At 45.8% G+C, this 19,166-nt stretch overlaps 1 protein-coding gene across 2 annotated transcripts in view; it reads right to left on the bottom strand.

The window, feature by feature from the left end:
* Positions 1 to 13,262, bottom strand: part of fbxl6 (F-box and leucine-rich repeat protein 6) — a 54,185-nt gene extending 40,923 nt beyond the window's left edge. Inside the window, exons 1-4 of one of the 2 annotated variants that reach the window (XM_085987333.1) lie at positions 13,091 to 13,262; positions 2,061 to 2,629; positions 1,457 to 1,615; positions 87 to 150 (exon numbers count right to left, since the gene is read on the bottom strand). In XM_085987333.1, coding sequence (XP_085843459.1) covers positions 87 to 150; positions 1,457 to 1,615; positions 2,061 to 2,539 — 702 coding nt within the window. In that variant the 5' untranslated portion in view covers positions 2,540 to 2,629; positions 13,091 to 13,262. Of the gene's footprint in view, positions 1 to 86; positions 151 to 1,456; positions 1,616 to 2,060; positions 2,630 to 13,024 lie in introns of both variants that reach the window. The other variant, XM_085987332.1, reaches the window with a different exon arrangement.
* Between the last annotated feature and the right edge of the window lie 5,904 nt (positions 13,263 to 19,166).

Here is a 19,166-nt window from a genome sequence, read left to right as displayed (position 1 = left end):
TTCAAATACGACTTTAGGAACAGCACTGAAGACAAACCACGTGCTGCTAATCCCACTGGAGAGCGACCCTCGAGTGTCGAGCTTACCTTCATGGTGTAACTCACTAGATTGTTCCAGTGGCAGAGAGAGAACTCCCGAAGTTGTGAAAACCTGCATGTAAAAAACAAATGCAGATTAAATCAGTTTGCAACTTTACCACAACTTCCCACCTCGAGGACTGACTCCTTCAGTTTTGAAAAGTGCCTATGCTGGCCATCTTAGCGGGAAGGGAACGATTCTCTGCTGCCACCTGAGCCCCTGAATTCTGAGAATCAGCGCCTGTCTTGATGTTAAAGCCGTTTCAGCAGCTGGTTTTTTTAAACCTAGAATATACAGCATAGAAACAGGCCATTCGGCCCAACCAGTCCATGCCGGTGTTTATGCTCCACTCGAGCCTCCCCCAGACTTTCCTCATCTAACTCTATAAACATAACCCTCTATTCCATGCTCCCTCATATGCTTATCTAGCTTCCCCTTAAATGCATTTCACCTCAACTACTCCCTGTGGTAGTGAGTTCCACATTTTCACCACTCTGGTGTTCTTTCCCTATACTGACTCCAGTGTTTGAATGTCTCCCTTGAGACCGTAACTGGACACAGTGCTCAAGGTCTGGTTTGACCAGAGCGCTGAACAGGTGATCATGACTTCCATGATCTTCCCAGGTTTATTTTTTCTTTGCTACCAGTGGGAGTAACGACAACCTTCCACCTCTCACCGTCTTTAACCTGAAAAAGGCCAGGGGGCTTTGCGGAACCCACATGGGAAACTGAGTCTGGGCCGGGAGAGGAGAGGGTAGGTGGGGTGGCCCATCGTTCGGTCAAGGTGCTGTTTTTAATGGGAGGAGGGGGAGGTTTCGAGCTGGAGCTCCATAACCTTCAACTCACCCAAAACTCTGCTGCCCATATCCTAACTCACACCAAGTCCCGTTCACCCATCACCCCTGTGCTCGCTGACCTACATTAAGCTCCCGGTCCAACAATGCCTCAAATTTAAAATTCATATCCTCGTGTTCAAATTCCCCCATGGCCTTGCCCCGCCCTATCTCTAACCTCCTTCAGCCCTACAACCCTCCGAGAACTCTGCGTTCCTCCAACTCTGGCCTTGTGCATCTCTCACTCCCTTCGCTCCACCACTGACGGCTGTGACTTCAGCTGCCAAGGCCCTAAGCTCTGGAATTCCCTCCCTAAACCTCTCCACCTCTCTCTCCTCCATTAAGACATTCCTTAAAACCTACCTCCTTGACCAAGCTCTTGGTAACCTGTCCTAATGCCTCCTTCCGTTTTACTATGTTAAAAGCTCTAAAAATGCAAGAGTTGTTTACCAGTCCAGCAGCTGACCTCACCTGAAAATACGACACATCAACCTCCCCATTAAGAGCAACCAGCTGGTTCCTTCGACCAATAGACTCATACCAACCTGTTGTCTCTCAGCCAGTTGAGGGTGTTTTGGATTTTTCTCTGAATTGGAGGCACCAGTTTCTTTCCAGGTTCCACCCAGCAATAGGAGACCGTAACCCTGTGCCAGAGGCTGGGATTGGCAGCAGCTCCATACCACAGGCGACACACACGGGCCATCCTGTTTATAAAAAAAGATAGGATGAGGAGATGAAATCACGGTACACGCAGACTAAAACCCAGGGCAGTAATCTGGAGAGTGTAACGGAGGGGCTTCCTGCCCTCTCTGACCATCCAAAACTATAGGGATCGAATCGAAGGGGTCAATGACGATCCAAGGAGATCTTATCATTAGTAATGTGAAAATGATGATATCAGAAAGCCCCGATCAACTGCACAGGGCAACCAAGATCAACTACCGGAAGGTTGTTAGGACCTGGAATGCTCGACCAGCGTTGGTGAGGGAAGCAGAATCCATAATAGCTTTTAAAAGGGAAGGGGATAAATATTTGACACAGATACATGTACAGGGCCGGTGTTCCTCACAGTGTGCACAACACTGTTTATAATGGGCTCACCTCAACAAGTTAAAAACTCTCTCTCCCTCCCTCTCACCATGCCTTTACCTGCAGAGAAATGGTACGGCTCCATTCGATGACACCACATAATGGAAGATGTGAACCAAGACTTCGATCGGAAGATCTTGGCCCCATCGGTCCAAGGCCTCTTGCTCGTCAGCCTCCAGTTCTAAATCCGTCAGCTTATCCTGGCCTCCTGGGCCCTCAGAGGTGGCCTCCTTTGTCCCTGGATCATCCAGGGAAACCTTACTGCTGTGAGAACTGCACTTCGTGTTCAACTTGCGGTTGCTCTTCCTCCCCAACGCTTTCCTCGGCTTCCTCTGCACCTCATTCTCGTTGGAAATGATCAAGAGCATGTCGTTGTCGGTATCGTGGACTGTGTAGTCCTTGGTATTCCACCTTGCCATTCGCCGCACTTTCCTCACGGGCTTGTTCGCCTGGACGCGCGACCTACCCTGGCTTTCCACGTTCCTTTCCCGCTTGCGAGACGACTGCCTAGAGGTCTGGGGAGATGAAGAGCCTTCCATCGTGGTGTCCCCTCTCAGTTCTCCTCATGAAATCTTCGGCCGGACGAGTCCTTATCCAACATTAAAGTAAAGAGGAATGTCGCAGCGTCACTGGAACAAGAGAAATTCAGCTTTTCACCACTGCCGTTGTTTGCTAAACAACCGAACCATCTCACTCTCAGAAGGAGGCGAAATGGAATCGATACACTATCAGGAAAATTGCGCTTAAACTGTTTAATGTTCAATTAATGATAAATTCTTCAGCTCAAAATTCTGCATATTTCCCCACCCCACCACCCCAGACCTGTATACGGCCCATAATGCTCTCTCCAGACACAGCAGCATCTCTGTTCATATTCATTCTGCTTGGCAGGGAAGCGTTAGTCAGTCTCATCACCACCGGACCACACTCGCCCATCACAATAGGAGTGTGGCGTTTATTGATTAACAAGACAGGCGAATGAATTGCATACTGTTTACAAAAGTCATCATGAGCAGTTTAACCAACTTTTGACTCGGTTCCTTTTTTTAAAAAAAAACTTCTGTGGATACAATTTGTTTTAAAAACCCAACATTTAAAAGTGCCACGGGTGTATGTTGAGCTACCAAATGAGACAAGTTATGCTAAACCTTTATAAATCAGCTGAAGCTGGAGTATTGTGTCCCAATTCTGGGCACTACACTTCAGCAAGGATGTCAAGGCTTTGAAGAAGAGGATGCAGGGGAGATTCACTAGAATGATAACAGCGTTGCGGGACTTCAGCTATGGAGAGTCTAGAGAAGCTGGGATTGTTCTCCTTCGAGCAGAGAATGTTAAGGGGAGATTTAATAGAGGTGTTTAAAATCATGCGAGTTCATTGATAGAGTAGATAGGGCGAAACGGTTTTGACTGGCAGGAGGATCAGTAACTAAAGGACACAGATTTAAGGGAATTGGCAAAAGAAAGAGAGGGAAGATGAGGAGTTTTTTTTTTTTAAACACAGCGAGATGTTATGATCTGGAATGCACTGCCTGAAAGGGTGGTGGAAACAGATTCAATAGTAACTTCCAAAAGGGAATAGGATAAATTTGCAGGGCTATGGGGAAAGAGCAGCGGATTGGGACTAATTGGATAGCTCTTTCACAGAGCTGGCACGGACACGCTGGGCCGAATGGCCTCCTTCTGTACTGGTTCTAGGTCTCGCTAAAAAAAAGCTATCAAAATCTGTTTTTGTTTGAGATGAGGGAGAATAGAATGCTTTACCACATTTCAGTTAATTGAAGAAATCTAGGCAAAGGCCAAGGACCATAATGAGTAAAGCTGAAATGAAAAAAAGGGGTGAGGTCCACTAGGAGGTATTGATTCGGTGACACCCAGCTTAGGTTTTAAAAGCCAGTAAATTATAGGACAAACTGAAGGCACAGAAACAGAACCTTCAGCCCTACTGGTCTATGCCAGTGTTCATACTCCACACAAGCCTCCTCCCACCTTACTTCATCTAACCCAATCAGCATAACAGCCTACAGTTTTGAGGTCCTGGGAAAGAATGATTTAGGAGGTTTTAACACAAAAGAAAAAAGACATAAGAAATAGGAGCAGGAGTAGGCCACACGGCCCCTCGAGCCTGCTCCGCCATTCAATAAGATCATGGCTGATCATCAACCTCAGCTCCACTTTCCCAACGGTCCCCATATCAGTCGATTCCCTTAGAATCCAAAAATCTATCTTTCATCTATCGTTGAATATACTCAATGACTGAGCATCCACAGCCCTCTGGGGTAGAGAATTCCAAAGATTCTCCTCCCGACCCCTTATCCTGAGACTGTGACGCCTAATTCTAGACTCCCCAGCCAGGGGAAACAACCTCTCAGCATCTAGCCTGTCAAACCCTCTAAGAATTTTATATTTTTCAATGAGATCACCTCTCATTCTTCTAAACTCCAGAGAATATCGGCCCATTCTACGCACCCTCCTCATAGGACAATCCCCTCATCCCAGGAAATCAATCTAGTGAACCTGCGGAGCGCCCCCTCTAAGGCAAGTATATCCTGCCTTAGATAGAGACCAAAACTGTACACAGCAAGACTCCCTTACTCTTGTACTCCAACCCCCTTGCATTTAGATAACGCCCATCACGACCTCAGGACGTCAGAAATTGTTAGGGGGATAGATAGAGTTCTTTGCAGCCGAGAGCGAGAGTCCCGAAGGCTGTGTTGCCTGCCCGGTGCCAGGGTTAAGGACATCTCCTCTGGACTGGAGAGAAACTTGGAGTGGGAGGGGGAGGATCCAGTTGTCGTGGTCCATGTTGGTACCAACGACATAGATAGGACAAGGAAGGAGGTTCTGCTGAGGGAGTTTGAGCAGCTAGGGGCCAAATTAAAAAGCAGAACCACAAGGGTAATAATCTCTGGATTATTACCTGAGCCACGAGCGAATTTGGCTAGGACAAATAAAATTAGAGAGTTAAATGCGTGGCTCAAAGACTGGTGTGGGAGAAATGGGTTTTGCTTCTTGGGACACTGGCACCAGTACTGGGGCAGGAAGGAGCTGTTCCGTTGGGACGGGCTTCACTTGGCCAGTGCTGGGACTAGAGTCCTGGCGGATCATATAACTAGGGCTGTAGAGAGGGCTTTAAACTAACTAGTGGGGGGGAGATTCCTAGAGAGCAAATAATAAAAATGACAACAGAGAAGGTCATAGACTTAGGTAGCAGTGGGGAAATTAAAAACCAGAGCGTGTCAGGAAGGGGCAGAAGGTATGGAGTCAAAGGTAAAGTAATAAAAAGGGCAAAAGCAGGAACTAAGTGTCACAAAACATCTTTGAAAGTTCTCTATCTGAATGCACGTAGCATTCGTAACAAAATAGACGAGTTAATGGCACAAATAACTACATATGGGTATGATCTTGTGGCCATTACAGAAACATGGCTGCAGGGTGACAATGCCTGGGAATTAAACATACCAGGTTATTTAACGATCAGGAAGGACAGGCAGGAAGGAAGGGGAGGTGGGGTGGCTATGTTAATAAAGGAAGGAATCACTGTAATACAGAGAAATTATATTGGGTCAAAAGATCAGGATAATGAAACAGTTTGGGTGGAGATAAGGAATAATGAGGGGAAAAAAACACTAGTGGGCGTAGTCTATAGGCCTCCGAACAGTTGCAACTCTGTTGGACGGAGTATCAATCAGGAAATAGTTGAGGCTTGTAATAAGGGAACATCTATAATTATGGGGGATTTTAACTATCATATTAATTGGACAAATCAAATTGGGCAGGGCTGCCTTGAGGATGAGTTCATTGAGTGTATTAGGGATGGGTTTCTTGAGCAGTATGTAACTGAACCGACCAGGGGGGCAAGCAACCTTAGATCTGGTCCTGTGTAACGAGACAGGATTAATTAAAAATGTCCTAGTAAAGGATCCCCTTGGAATGAGTGACCATAACATGGTTGAATTCCATATTCAATTAGAGGGTGAGAAGGTTGGATCTCAAACAAGCGTGCTAAGCTTGAATAAAGGAGACTATGAAGGTATGAGAGCGGAATTGAGTAGAGTGGATTGGGAAAATAGATTAAAGGGTAAGACGATACATGATCAGTGGTGTACATTTAAGGAGTTATTTTACAACTTCCAAAAAATATATATTCCACTGAGAAGAAAAGGGTGTAAAAGAAAAGACAGCCATCCGTGGCTAAGTAAAGAAATTAAGGATAGTATTCGACTAAAAACAAGGGCATATAAGGTAGCCAAATCTAGCGGGAGGATAGAGGATTGGGGAAACTTTAAAAGACAGCAAAAAATAACAAAGATTGATTAAGAAAGGGAAGATAGATTATGAAAGTAAATTAGCAAAAAATATAAAAACAGACAGTAAGAGTTTTTATAGTTATATAAAAAGAAAAAGGGTGGCTAAAGTAAATGTTGGTCCCTTAGAGGATGAGACCAGGAAATTAATGGTGGGAAATATGGAGATGGCAAAAACACTGAATGAATATTTTACATCAGTCTTTACAGTAGAAGACACTAAGAATATCCCAACACTGGACAAACAGGGGGCTAAAGGGGGGGGGGGGAGGAGCCAAACACGATCAAAATCACTAAGGAAGTGGTACTCGGTAAAATAATGGGACTCAAGGCGGATAAATCACCTGGACCTGATGGCTTACATCCTAGGGTCTTGAGGGAAGTGGCGGTAGGGATTGTGGATGCATTGGTAATAATTTTCCAAAACTCCCTGGACTCGGCAAAGGTCCCAGCAGACTGGAAATCTGCTAATGTAACACCCTTATTTAAAAAGGGCAGTAGACAGAAGGCTGGAAACTATAGACCTGTTAGCCTAACATCTGTGGTAGGTAAAATTTTGGAGTCCATTATTAAGGAGACAGTAACAGGACATTTGGATAATCATAATTTAATAGGACAAAGTCAGCATGGTTTTATGAAGGGGAAGTCATGTTTGACAAATTTGCTGGAGTTCTTTGAGGAAGTAACGTATAGGGTGGATAAAGGGGAACCAGTGGACGTAGTGTATTTAGACTTCCAAAAGGCATTTGACAAGGTGCCACACAAAAGATTATTGCTTAAGATAAAAAATCACGGGATTGGGGGTAATATTCTGGCATGGATAGAGGATTGGCTATCTAACAGAAGGCAGAGAGTTGGGATAAATGGTTCATTCTCAGACTGGCAATCAGTAACTAGTGGTGTTCCGCAGGGGTCAGTGCTGGGTCCCCAACTCTTTACAATCTATATTAACGATTTGGAGGAGGGGACCGAGTGTAACATATCAAAGTTTGCAGATGATACTAAGATGGGAGGGAAAGTAGTGAGTGAGGAGGACATAAAAAACCTGCAAGGGGACATCGACAGGCTAAGTGGGCAGAGATTTGGCAGATGGAATACAATACTGGAAAGTGTGAGGTTATGCACTTTGGCAGGAAAAAATCGTAGAGCAAGTTATTATCTTAATGGCAAGAAACTGGAAAGTACTGAAGTACAAAGGGATCTGGGGGTCCTGGTGCACGAAACTCAAAAGGTTAGTATGCAGGTGCAGCAAGTGATTAAGAAGGCCAATGGAATGTTGCCTTTCATTGCTAGGGGACAGGAATTTGGACATGAGTCTAGGTTCGGATCGGACATGGCCCTGTGGGTAGCGGAGCGGGCCCAGGGGCCGTGTAGCCTGATCCTGCTCCTATTTCGTGTGTCTAATTCTGTTAGATTCAGGAGATGGTTCTGTGATAGTGGATTGGCAGTTAGGATCAGATCAGCCATGATCTTATTGAATGGCGGAGCAGGCTCGAGGGGCCGATTGGCCTACTCCTGCTCCTATTTCTTATGTTCTTATGTTCTTAAATCGCTTTACAGCCAATGAAGTACTTTTGACGTGTAGTCACTGTTGTAATGTAGGAAACACAGCAGCCAATTTGCACACAGCAACGTGATAATGACCAGATAATCTGTTTTAGTGATGTTGATTGAGGGATAAATATTGCAATTGGCCAGGACACCAGGGAGAACTCCCCTGCTCTTCTTCTGAATAGTGCCATGGGATCTTTTCCATCCACCTGAGAGAGCGGACTGTGAGGACGTAGTGGTGGATGGCTATTGGGAGCTTGAAGGAACAACAACTTGCATTTATATAGCATCTTGAACATAGTAAAATGTCCCAAGGTGCTTCACAGAAACTAATCAGACACCAAGCCAAAGAAAGAGATAGTAGGACAGATGGCCAAAGAGGTAGGTTTCAAGCAGCGTCTTGAGGAGAGAGAGACAGAGAGAGAGACAGAGAGAGGTGGAGAGGTGAAGAGGTTTGCAGAGGGAAATCCAGAGCTTAGGCTTTCAGCTTTCTTCCTCACCATCAACCACACAGCCAATTTTTGTATCATCTGCAAACTTCTTAATCATGTCCCATATATTGAAGTCTAAATCATTGCTATATACCATAAAAAGCGAGGGACCTAGTACTGAGCCCTGCAACAGCTTTCCAGTCACTTAAACATCCGTCGACCATTACCCTTTGCTTCCTGCCACTGAGCCAATTTTGGATCCAACTTGCCACTTTCACTTGGATCCCATGGGCTTTTACTTCTCTGACCAGTCTGCCATGTGGGACCTTGTCAAAAGCCTTGCGAAAATCCATGGAAACTACATCAAACACACTAACCTCATCGACTCTCCTTGTTACCGCCTCAACCCACAACCTCTGTTATGTGCTGATATCAATGGCCAACCCCTTGTCCTGAGACTGAGACCCTAGTTCTAGACTCTCCAGACTGGGGAAACAACCGCCCAGCATCTACCCTGTCAAGCCCTTGAATAATTTTATATGTTTCAATGAGATCACTTCTTATTCTTCTAAACTCTAGGGATCAATCTAGTGAACCTTTGTTGCAAGTATATCCTTCCTTAGGTAAGGAGACCAAAACTGTGCCCAGTACTCCAGGTGTGGTCTCACCAAGGCCCTGCACAATTACAGCAAGACTTCCTTACTCTTACACTCCACCCCTTGCAATAAAGGCCAATTTGCTTTCCTAATTGCTTGCTGTACATGCAGGTTAACTTTGTGATTCATGTACAAGGACCCCCAAATTGATCTGAATATCAACATTTACTAGACTCTCACTTTTTAAAAAATATTCTGCTTTTCCATTAATCCTACCAAAGTGGATAATTTCACACTTTTCCACATTACACTCCATCTGCCACCTTCTTGGCCAATCATTTAACGAGTCAATATCCCTTTGCAGCCTCTAGATTGTAAATAGCTGAGGCCCAAGCACTGATACTTGCAGCACTCCACTAGTTACACCCTGCCATCCCGAAAATTACCCGTTTATTCATAGGAACAGGAGGAGGCCATTTAGCCCCTTGAGCTGTTCCACCATTCAAGGAGATCATGGCTGATCTGTGACCCAACTCCATATACCCGCCTTTACCCCATATCCCTTAATACCTTTGGTTAACAAAAAGCTATCAATCTCAGATTTAAAATTAACAATTGATCTAGCACCAATTGCCGTTTGTGGTGGAGAGTTCCAAACTTCTACCACCCTTTACGTGCAGAAGTGTTTCCTAACTTCACTCCTCTAATTTTTAGGCTATGTCCCCTAGTCCTTGGTTCCCCACCCAGCGTAAATAGTTTTTCTCTATCTACTCTATCAGCTCTTGAAAATTTCGATCAAATCACCCCATAATCTTCTAAATTCCAGGGAATACAACCCTCGTTTGTGTGATGTCTCCTCATAGTTTAACCTTTGGAATCCAGCTATCATTCTGGTAAACCTACGCTGCACTCCCTCCAAGGCCAATATATCCTTCCTAAGGTGTGGTGCCCAGAACTGCTCCCAGTGCTCCAGGGTTAAATTGTTTAGCTGCAGCATAACTTCTAACCTCTTGTATTCCAGTCCTCTAGATATAAAGGCCACCATTCCATTAGCCTTTTTGATTATTTTCTGTACCTGTTCATGACATTTTAATGACCTATGTACATGAACCTCTCTTTGTTGCTCCACTGTTTCTAGCTTTTCACCATTTAGAAAGTACTCTGATCAATCCTTTTTAGGTCCAAAGTGGATGATCTCACACTTGCCTATATTGAAATCCATTTGCCACAGTTTTGCCCATTCAGGTAATCTATTAGTATCAAAGAATCAAAGAATGGTTACAGCACGGAAGGCGGCCATTCGGCCCATCAAGCCCGTGCCGACTCTCAGCTAGCCCCACTCCCCCACCCTTTCCCTGTAGCCCTGCAATTTTTTTCCTTCAGATGCTTATTCAACTTCCTTTTGAAAGATAAGATTGAGTCTGCCTCCACCACCCTTTCAGGAAGTGCATTCCAGATCTTAACCACTCGCTGCATAAAAAAGTTTTTTCTTACGTTGCCTTTGGTTCTTTTGTCAATCACCTTAAATCTGTGTCCTCTGGTTCTCGACCTTTTCGCCAATGGGAACAGTTTCTCTCTATCTACCCTGTCCAGACCCCTCATAATTTTGAACACCTCGATCAAAACTCCTCTCAATCTTCTCTGCTCTAAGGAGAATAACCCCAGCTTCTCCAGTCTATCCACATAACTGAAGTCCCTCATTCCTGGAATCACTCTCGGAAATCTTTTCTGCACCTTCTCTAAGGCCTTCACATCCTTCCTAAAGTGTGGTGCCCAGAATTGGACACAGTACTCCAGTTGGGGCCGAACCAGTGTTTTATACAGGTTCATCATAATTTCCACTTTTGTACTCTGTGCCTCTATTTATGAAGCCCAGGATCCCGTAAGCCTTAACTGCTTTCTCAACCTGCCCTGCCACCTTCAACGATTTGTGCACATATACCCCCAGGTCTCTCTGTTCATGCACCCCCTTTAGGATTGTACCATTTAGTGTATATGTCCTCTCCCCATTCTTTCTACCAAAATGCATCTCTTCACAAGTTTCTGCATTAAATTTTATATGCCACGTGTCTGCCCCTTTCACCAGCTTGTCTATGTCTTTCTGAAGTCTATCACTCTCCTCCTCACTGTTCACTATACTTCCAAGTTTTGTGTCATCTGCAAATTTTGAAATTGTGCCCTGTACACCCACATCCAAGTCATTAATATATACCAAGAAAAGCAGTGGTCCTAGAACCGACCTCTGGGGGAACACCACTGTATACCTTCCACCAGTCTGAAAAACAACCGTTCACCACTACTCTCTGTTTCCTATCACTTAGCGAATTTCGTATCCATGCTGCCACTGTCCCTTTATTCCATGGGCTTCAGCTTTGCTGGCAAGCCTATTATGTGGCACTTTGTTGAACGCCTTTTGGAAATCCATGTAGACTACGTCAATCGCATTACCCTCATCAACCCTCTGTTACCTCATCAAAGAACTTGATCAAGTTGGTCAAACACGATTTGCTTTTAACAAATCCGTTCTAGCTTTCCTTAATTAATCCACACGTACCCAATATCTCTTTGTAATTTAATGCTTCCTACAATGCTGCCTGTCTTTCGTGTCATCAGCAAATTTGGATATGTGGCTTTCTATCCTGTCATCCAAGTCGTTAATAAATATGGTGAATAGTTGAGGCCCCAATACAGATACCTTGTGGGACGCCACTAGTCACATTCTGACAATTAGAGTACATGCCCACTATCCGTACTTTCTGTCTCCTGCCGTTCAGCCAATTTCCTAACCAGGTCAACTTTAGCTAATAGTCTCTTACGAGGGACTTTATCGAATGCCTTCTGAAAGTCCATATAAATAACATCCATAGATATTCCCCTTTCCACTACTTTAGTCGCTTCTTCAAAAAAACTGAAACAGGTTTGTCAGGCATGACCTACCTTTCACAAATCCATGCTGGCTCTCTCTGATCAGCTGAAAATTTTCAAAGTGTTCAGTCACCCTATCCTTAATTACAGATTCTAGTAATTTCCCAACATGTTAGGCTAACTGGTCAATAATTCCCTGCAGAGTGACATGCACAATTTTCCAATCTAAAGGAACGGTCCCTGAATCGCGAGAACTTTGGAAGATCATAGTTAGGGTCTCTGCAATGTTCTCACTACTGCCTTTAAAATCCTGGGTTGAAAACCATCGTGTCCTGTGGTTTGGTCATTTTTTAGTGCCATTATTTTCTTCATTACTGTTAATTTGCTTATGTTAATTGTGGTAAGTCCCTGTTCCTGATTCAATATTAGTTTCCTTGGGATGTCCAGCATGCTATCCTCTTCCTCTACTGTAAATACTGACGCAAAGTAATCATTTCAATAGTCTGTCATTTCCTTATTTTAATTTATATCACCATTATCAGTTCCTACTTGCTGTTTTCGGTCCTTTAACCAATCCTCAATCCATGCTAATCTATTACCCCCAAGCCCAATGAGTCCTAATCTTGTGTAACAACATCTTGTGTGGCACCTTATCAAATGCCTTCTGAAAATCCAAATATACGACATTTTTATAACTATTGAGCAAAAGTGTTCAAATAAAATGAAAAAAATCATTATTAATGCCCCTGTGATGTTTCTCCCACCACATTCACACAATTATGTGTAAGACAACCCAGTGCATTCCAGCAACATCCTGCATTCCCACCCAGCTTCATGGGACGACAACTTTTGGGGACCTCGCCACACCAATCGCCCGGTACCCCCTTTAATGGTGGAATTTCTGGGGCAGGAGCAGTAACCATGGTATCCAACTGGGAGGGGGTGGCAACCAACTGGGAGGGGATGGTAATCATGGTAACCAACTGGGAGGGGATGGTAATCATGGTAACCAACTGGGAGGGGATGGTAATCATGGTAACCAACTGGGAGGGGATGGTAACCAACTGGGAGGGGGTGGTAATCATGGTAACCAACTGGGAGGGGGTGGTAATCATGGTATCCAATTAGATTGGGGGGGGGGGGGGGGGAAGTAGCCACGGTAACGAGGCCTTATTAAGGCTTTTCCAAAGCACCGCTGCACACGCTCTTTTCCTGTTGTTCACCCTATTTGAACCGCCGCTTGGCTCCTCCTCCCCTCGCGCTCTCTACCCCCTTACCCCTGCTCCGCTCCACTCACGGCCCGGCCGCAGCCATCTTCCCCGGCCCCTCGGTGCCGCACTAACCTGACAGCAGACGCTAGGTCCCGCCCTCGGCTCACGTCAATTGGCTACTTCGCAGCGACCCCCTTTCAGACAGGGAACCATCGATTGGTCCACCGCCGCTGTCAATCACAAGGGACCAGCGGCCGCTCGCGCTCACGCTGGGTCGACGCCTGCGCCGCTCTTCGCACCGCAACCTTGAAGGCAACGTCTTAAAGGGGAGGGGGCAACGACCAAAGCGACTTTTTAAATAAACTGGCAGAATTTTTATTTATTTTTTTTAACATTTTTTAAAAATGTTATTTTTATTTTGCGTTAAACGCGTGGCACAAAGCAAAATGCTGACGTTTATTTTTTTTATTGCAGCTGCTCATTTGCATAGACAGACAGCTACTGCTGGAGGAGTTTTTAAAAACTCAGCATGTAGTTTTATTTGACTTTACTATTTACTTTATTGTTTCGTTTTACTGAACCTTTTGCCTGTTTGTCACCCTCTCAGGTTCTTAAATTCCTTATTAATCTCTTAAATAGGGCTCAAAGCTATTCTGAATTTGAAATACCCACGGGCAATGTACAGCCAATTAATGAGACACATTTGATGGATATCTGATGGACTACAGAGAATCCACAGCACAGAAACAGACCATTCGGCCCAACTGCTCTGTGTTGGTGTTAACATAAGAACATAAGAAATAGGAGCAGGAGTAGGCCAATCGGCCCCTCGAGCCTGCTCCGCCATTCAATAAGATCATGGCTGATCTGATCCTAACCGCCAATCCACTATCACAGAACCATCTCCTGAATCTAACAGAATTAGACACACGAAATAGGAGCAGGATCAGGCTACACGGCCCCTGGGCCCGCTCCACTACCCACAGGGCCATGACCGATCCGAACCTAGACTCATGTCCAAATTCCTGCCCGCTCCCCATAACCTTTAATTCCCTTTACTTCTAGGAAACTGTCTATTTCTGTTTTAAATTTATGTAATGATGTAGCTTCTACAGCTTTTTGGGGCAGCATATTCCATGGACCTACCACCCTCTGAGTGAAGTAGTTCCTCCTCATCTCAGTTTTGAAAGAGCAGCCCCTTATTCTAAGACTCTGCCCCCTAGTTCTAGTTTCACCCATCATCAGGAACATCTTCCCCGCTTCCACCCGATCCAACCCCTTCACAATCTTATATGTTTCAATAAGATCGCCTCTCATTCTTCTGAACTCCAATGAGTAGAGTCCCAATCTACTCAACCTCTCCTCATATGTCCATCCCCTCATCCCCGGGATTAACCGAGTGAACCTTCTTTGTACTGACTCCACACAAGCCTCCTCCCTCCTTACTTTATTTTTTTTTAACCCAAATCATAAAAAATACAATGAAAAATTAATACTTTAAATAATAATGTTTCTGCCCATACCCAGTACACACTCGAGGGAACGGTAGCGTAGTGGTAACGTCACTGGACTAATGATCCAGAGACGGGAGTTCAAATCCCACCACGGCAGCTGGGGAATTTAAATTCAGTTAATTAAATAAATCTGGAATAAAAAGCTAGTATCAGTAATGGTGACCATGAAACTATCGGATTGTCGTAAAAACCCATCTGGTTCACTAATGCCCCTTTAGGGAAGGAAATCTGCCGACCTTACCCGGTCTGGCCTATATGTGACTCCAGACCCATAGCAATGTGGTGGTTGACTCTTAATTGCCCTCTGAAATGGCGTAGCAAGCCACTCAGTTGGAACAAACCGCTACGAAACAAAATAATAAGAAAGAAACCGGATGGACCACCTGGCAGCGACCACGGCACTGGCTACGGACACAGCAACAGCACAGCAATCAACCCTGCAAAGTCCTCCTCACCAACATGTGGGGACTTGTGCCAAAATTGGGAGAGCTGTCAAGCAACAGCATGACATAGTCAGACTCACAGAATCATAGCTTTCAGCCAATGTCCTGAACTCCTCCATCACCATCCCTGGGTATGTCCTGTCCCACCAGTAGTATCCTGTCGGGAAGGGAGGGGCCCTGGGAGTCCTCAACATTGAATCTGGACCCCATAAAGTCTCATGGCGCATGGGCAAGGAAACCTCCTGCTGATTACCACCTACCGCCCTCCCTCAGCTGATGAATCAGTACTCCTCCATGTTGAACACCACTTGGAAGAAGCACTGAGAGTAGCAAGGGCACAGAATGTATTCTGGGTGGGGGACTTCAATGTCCATCACCAAGAGTGGCTCGGTAGCACCACTACTGACCGAGTCATGAAGGACATAACTGCCAGTCTGGGCCTGCGATAGGTGGTGAGTGAACCAACAAGAGAGAAAAATCTACTTGACCTCGTCCTCACCACTCTACCTGCCGCAGATGCATCTGTCCATGACAGTATTGGTAGGAGTGACCACCGCACAGTCATTGTGGAGACGAAGACCCATCTTCACACTGAGAACACCCTCCATCGTGTTATGTGGCACTACCACCGTGTTAAATGGGATAGATTCAGAACAGATCTAGCAGCTCAAAATTGGGCATCCATGATGCACTGTGGACCATCAGCAGCAGCAGAATTGTATTCCACCACAATCTGGAACCTCATGGTCCGGCATATCCCTCACTCTACCATTACCACCAAGCCAGGGGACCAACCCTGGTTCAACATCGAGTGCAGAAGAGCATGCCAGGAGCAGCACCAGGCGTACCTAAAAATGAGGTGCCAACCTGGGGAAGCTGCAACACAGAACTACATGCATGCTAAAAAGCGGAAGCAGCATGCTATAGACAGGGCTAAGTGATCCCACAATCAATGGATCAGATCAAAGCTCTGCAGTCGTGAATGGTGGTGGACCATTAAACAACTAACGGGAGGAGGAAGCTCCATGAACATCCCCATCATCAATGATGGTGGAGCCCAGCACGTGAGTGCAAAAGACAAGGCTGAGCGTTTGCAATCAACTTCAGCCAGAAGTGCCGAGTGGATGATCCATATCGGCCTACTCCTGAGGTCCCCACCATCACAGAAGCCAGTCTTCAGCCAATTCGATTCACTCCACGTGATATCAAGAAATGGCTGAGCGCACTGGATACAGCAAAGGCTGTGGGCCCCAATAACATCCCAGCTATTGTGCTGAAGACTTGTGCTCCAGAACTAGCCGCGCCTCTAGCCAAGCTGTTCCAGTACAGCTATAACACTGGCATTTATCCGACAATGTGGAAAACTGCCCAAGTATGACCTGTCCACAAAAAGTAGGACAAATCCAATCCGGGCAATTACCGCTCCATCAGTCTACCCTCAATCATCAGCAAAGTGATAGAAGGTGTCATCGACAGTGCTATCAAGCGGCACTTACTCACCAATAACCTGCTCACTGATGCCCAGTTTGGGTTTCGCCAGGACACTCAGCTCCCGACCTCATTACAGCCTTGGTCCAAACATGGACAAAGGAGCTGAATTCCAGAGGTGAGGCGAGAGTGACTGCCCTTGACATTAAGGCAGGATTTGACCGAGTCTGGCATCAAGGAGCCCTAGTAAAACTGAAGTCAATGGGAATCAGGGGGAAAACGCTCCACTGGCTGGAGTCATACCTAGCACAAAGGAAGATAGTTGTGGTGGTTGAAGGTCAATCATCACAGCCCCAGGACATCGCTGCAGGAGTTCCTCAGGGCAGTGTCCTAGGCCCAACCATCTTCAGCTGCTTCATCAACAACCTTCCCTCCAAGATAAGGTCAGAAATGGGGATGTTTGCTGATGACTGCACAGTGTTCAGCGCCATTCGCAACTCCTCAGATAATGAAGCACTCCATGCCTGCATGCAACAAGACCTGGATGACGTTCAAGCTTGGGCTGATAAGTGGCAGGTAACATTCTCGCCACAGAAGTGCCAGGCAATGACTATCTCCAACAAGCGAGAGTCTAAACACCTCCCCTTGACATTCAATGGCATTACCATCGCCGAATCCCCCACCATCCACATCCTGGGGGTCACCATTAACCAGAAACTTAACTGGACCAGCCACATAATTACTGTGGCAACAAGAGCAGGTCAGAGGCTAGGTATTCTGCGGCGAGTGTCTCGCCTCCTGACTCCCCAAAGCTTTTCCACCATCTACAAGGCACAAGTAAGGAGTGTGATGGAATACTCTCCACTTGCCTGGATGAGTGCAGCTCCAACAACTCTCAAGAAGCTCGACACCATCCAGGACAAAGCAGCCCATTTGATTGGCACCCCATCCACCACCTTAAACATTCACTCCCTCCACCACCGGCCTACCGTGGCTGCAGTGTGTACCATCTACAAGATGCACTGCAGCAACTCACCAAGGCTTCTTCGGCAGCACCTCTCAAACCCGCGACCTCTTCCACCTAGAAGGACAAGGGCAGCAGGTGCATGGGAACACCGCCACCTCCAAGTTCCCCTCCAGGTCACACACCATCTTGACTTAGAAGTATATCGCCGATCCTTCATCGTCGCTGGGTCAAAATCCTGGAACTCCCTCCCTAACAACACTGTGGGTGTACCTTCACCACACAGACTGCAGCGGTTCAAGGCGGCGGCTCACCACCACCTTCTCAAGGGCAACTAGGGATGGGCATTAAATGCTGGCATTGCCGGTAATGCCCTGACCACATAAACGAATAAAAAAAAAACACTCCAGTCCCTCCAGACCCATCAGTGGCAAAATGGCTCAACCGTACCGGTGGACCCTGTGTGCTCATTCTCCAGAGCCACCCGCCTTCATCTCACCCTATCACCATATCCTTCTATTCCTTTCTCCCTCACGTATTTATCCAGCTGCCCCTTAAAGGCAACTCACCTTGATTAATAGAATAACAACTTATTAGAGACATAAAGGCCAGTAGAGGAGACATTAAGAACCTGTTAATAGTACATTTGGACACACCTTAATTGTATTAATAGGTTTGCAAAGGTAAACATGATAAAAGGGGCACAGTTCTAAGCATTCATTCCATGAATATAGTCCTGAAGGCTGCACTTTACTCCATATTACTGGCCTCAGCCTGCCTAGTATTTTCTTTTGGCTGTTTGAGTTGACTGAGAACCACAAAGGAATTAAGAAGGTAGAAAAGCTTGAAATGAGATAAAATATTCACCCAGTCCAGTCCCCAGCAGGCTCTCCTGACTGTATCTGAGCGAGGGAAGTAACCCCCCCCCAGAAATCGTCCAAGAGCTGACAACATTTTAAGAAAGGTGGTCAAGGGATAACTATTAGCCAGGACACCAGGGAGAGCTCCCCTACCTCTTCCCTCTGATATAGTGTCATGGGCTCTTTTACATCCACCTGAGAGGGCAGCAAGAGCCTCAGTTTAACACCTCATCTGAAAGATGGTACAGCACTGGCATGTCAGCCTAAATTTTGTGTTCAAGTCTCTGGCGTGGTTTTTTCAATCCACAACCTTCTGATTCAGAGGCAAGGGTGCAACCGAGTGAGCCACAGCTGACACTGTAACACAGTGCACATTATGCAGCCTGACCAGTCGAATTTCACAGATGCCATTGCATTCATACTTGTATACTTTTTTATATATATAATGTACCAGCCTGTCACCGGTTCCTGTTGGAGGACTGATGGGAAAAAGACACTTGTTTTCCCTCCCTCTGATTTCCACTCTTGAGGCACTGTTCAGAGTGGAGCGGAGAGGTTTACCTGTGTGCTGACCAACATTCCGCCCTCAACCTACTAAAACCTTATTCATATCCTTTGCTCTTTGTGGGATCTTTGTGTCTGCAAATGATGGCTGAGTTTTCCTACAGAACAACCATGATTTCACCTTAAAGTAAGTCATTAATCATGAAGGAAGGACTTGCATTTCTATAGCGCCTTTTCACGACCCCAGGATGTCCCAAAATGCTTTATAGCCAATGAAGTACTTTTGAGGTGTAGTCACTGTTGTAATGTAGGAAATGCCAGCATCCAATTTGTGCACAGCAAGCTCCCACAAACAGCAATGTGATCATGACCAGATAATCTGTTTTAGTGATGTTGATTGAGGGATAAATATTGGCCAGGACACCGGGGAGAACTCCCCTGTTCTTCTTCAAAATAGTGCTGTGGGATCTTTTATATCCACCTGAGAGGGCAGAC

Source organism: Somniosus microcephalus, chromosome 5 (genome assembly GCF_052327205.1).
Source record: "Somniosus microcephalus isolate GS21.2 chromosome 5, FLI_Smic_1.0, whole genome shotgun sequence".
Lineage (NCBI taxonomy): Eukaryota > Metazoa > Chordata > Chondrichthyes > Squaliformes > Somniosidae > Somniosus > Somniosus microcephalus.
This window is presented reverse-complemented; position numbering and strand designations above follow the sequence as displayed.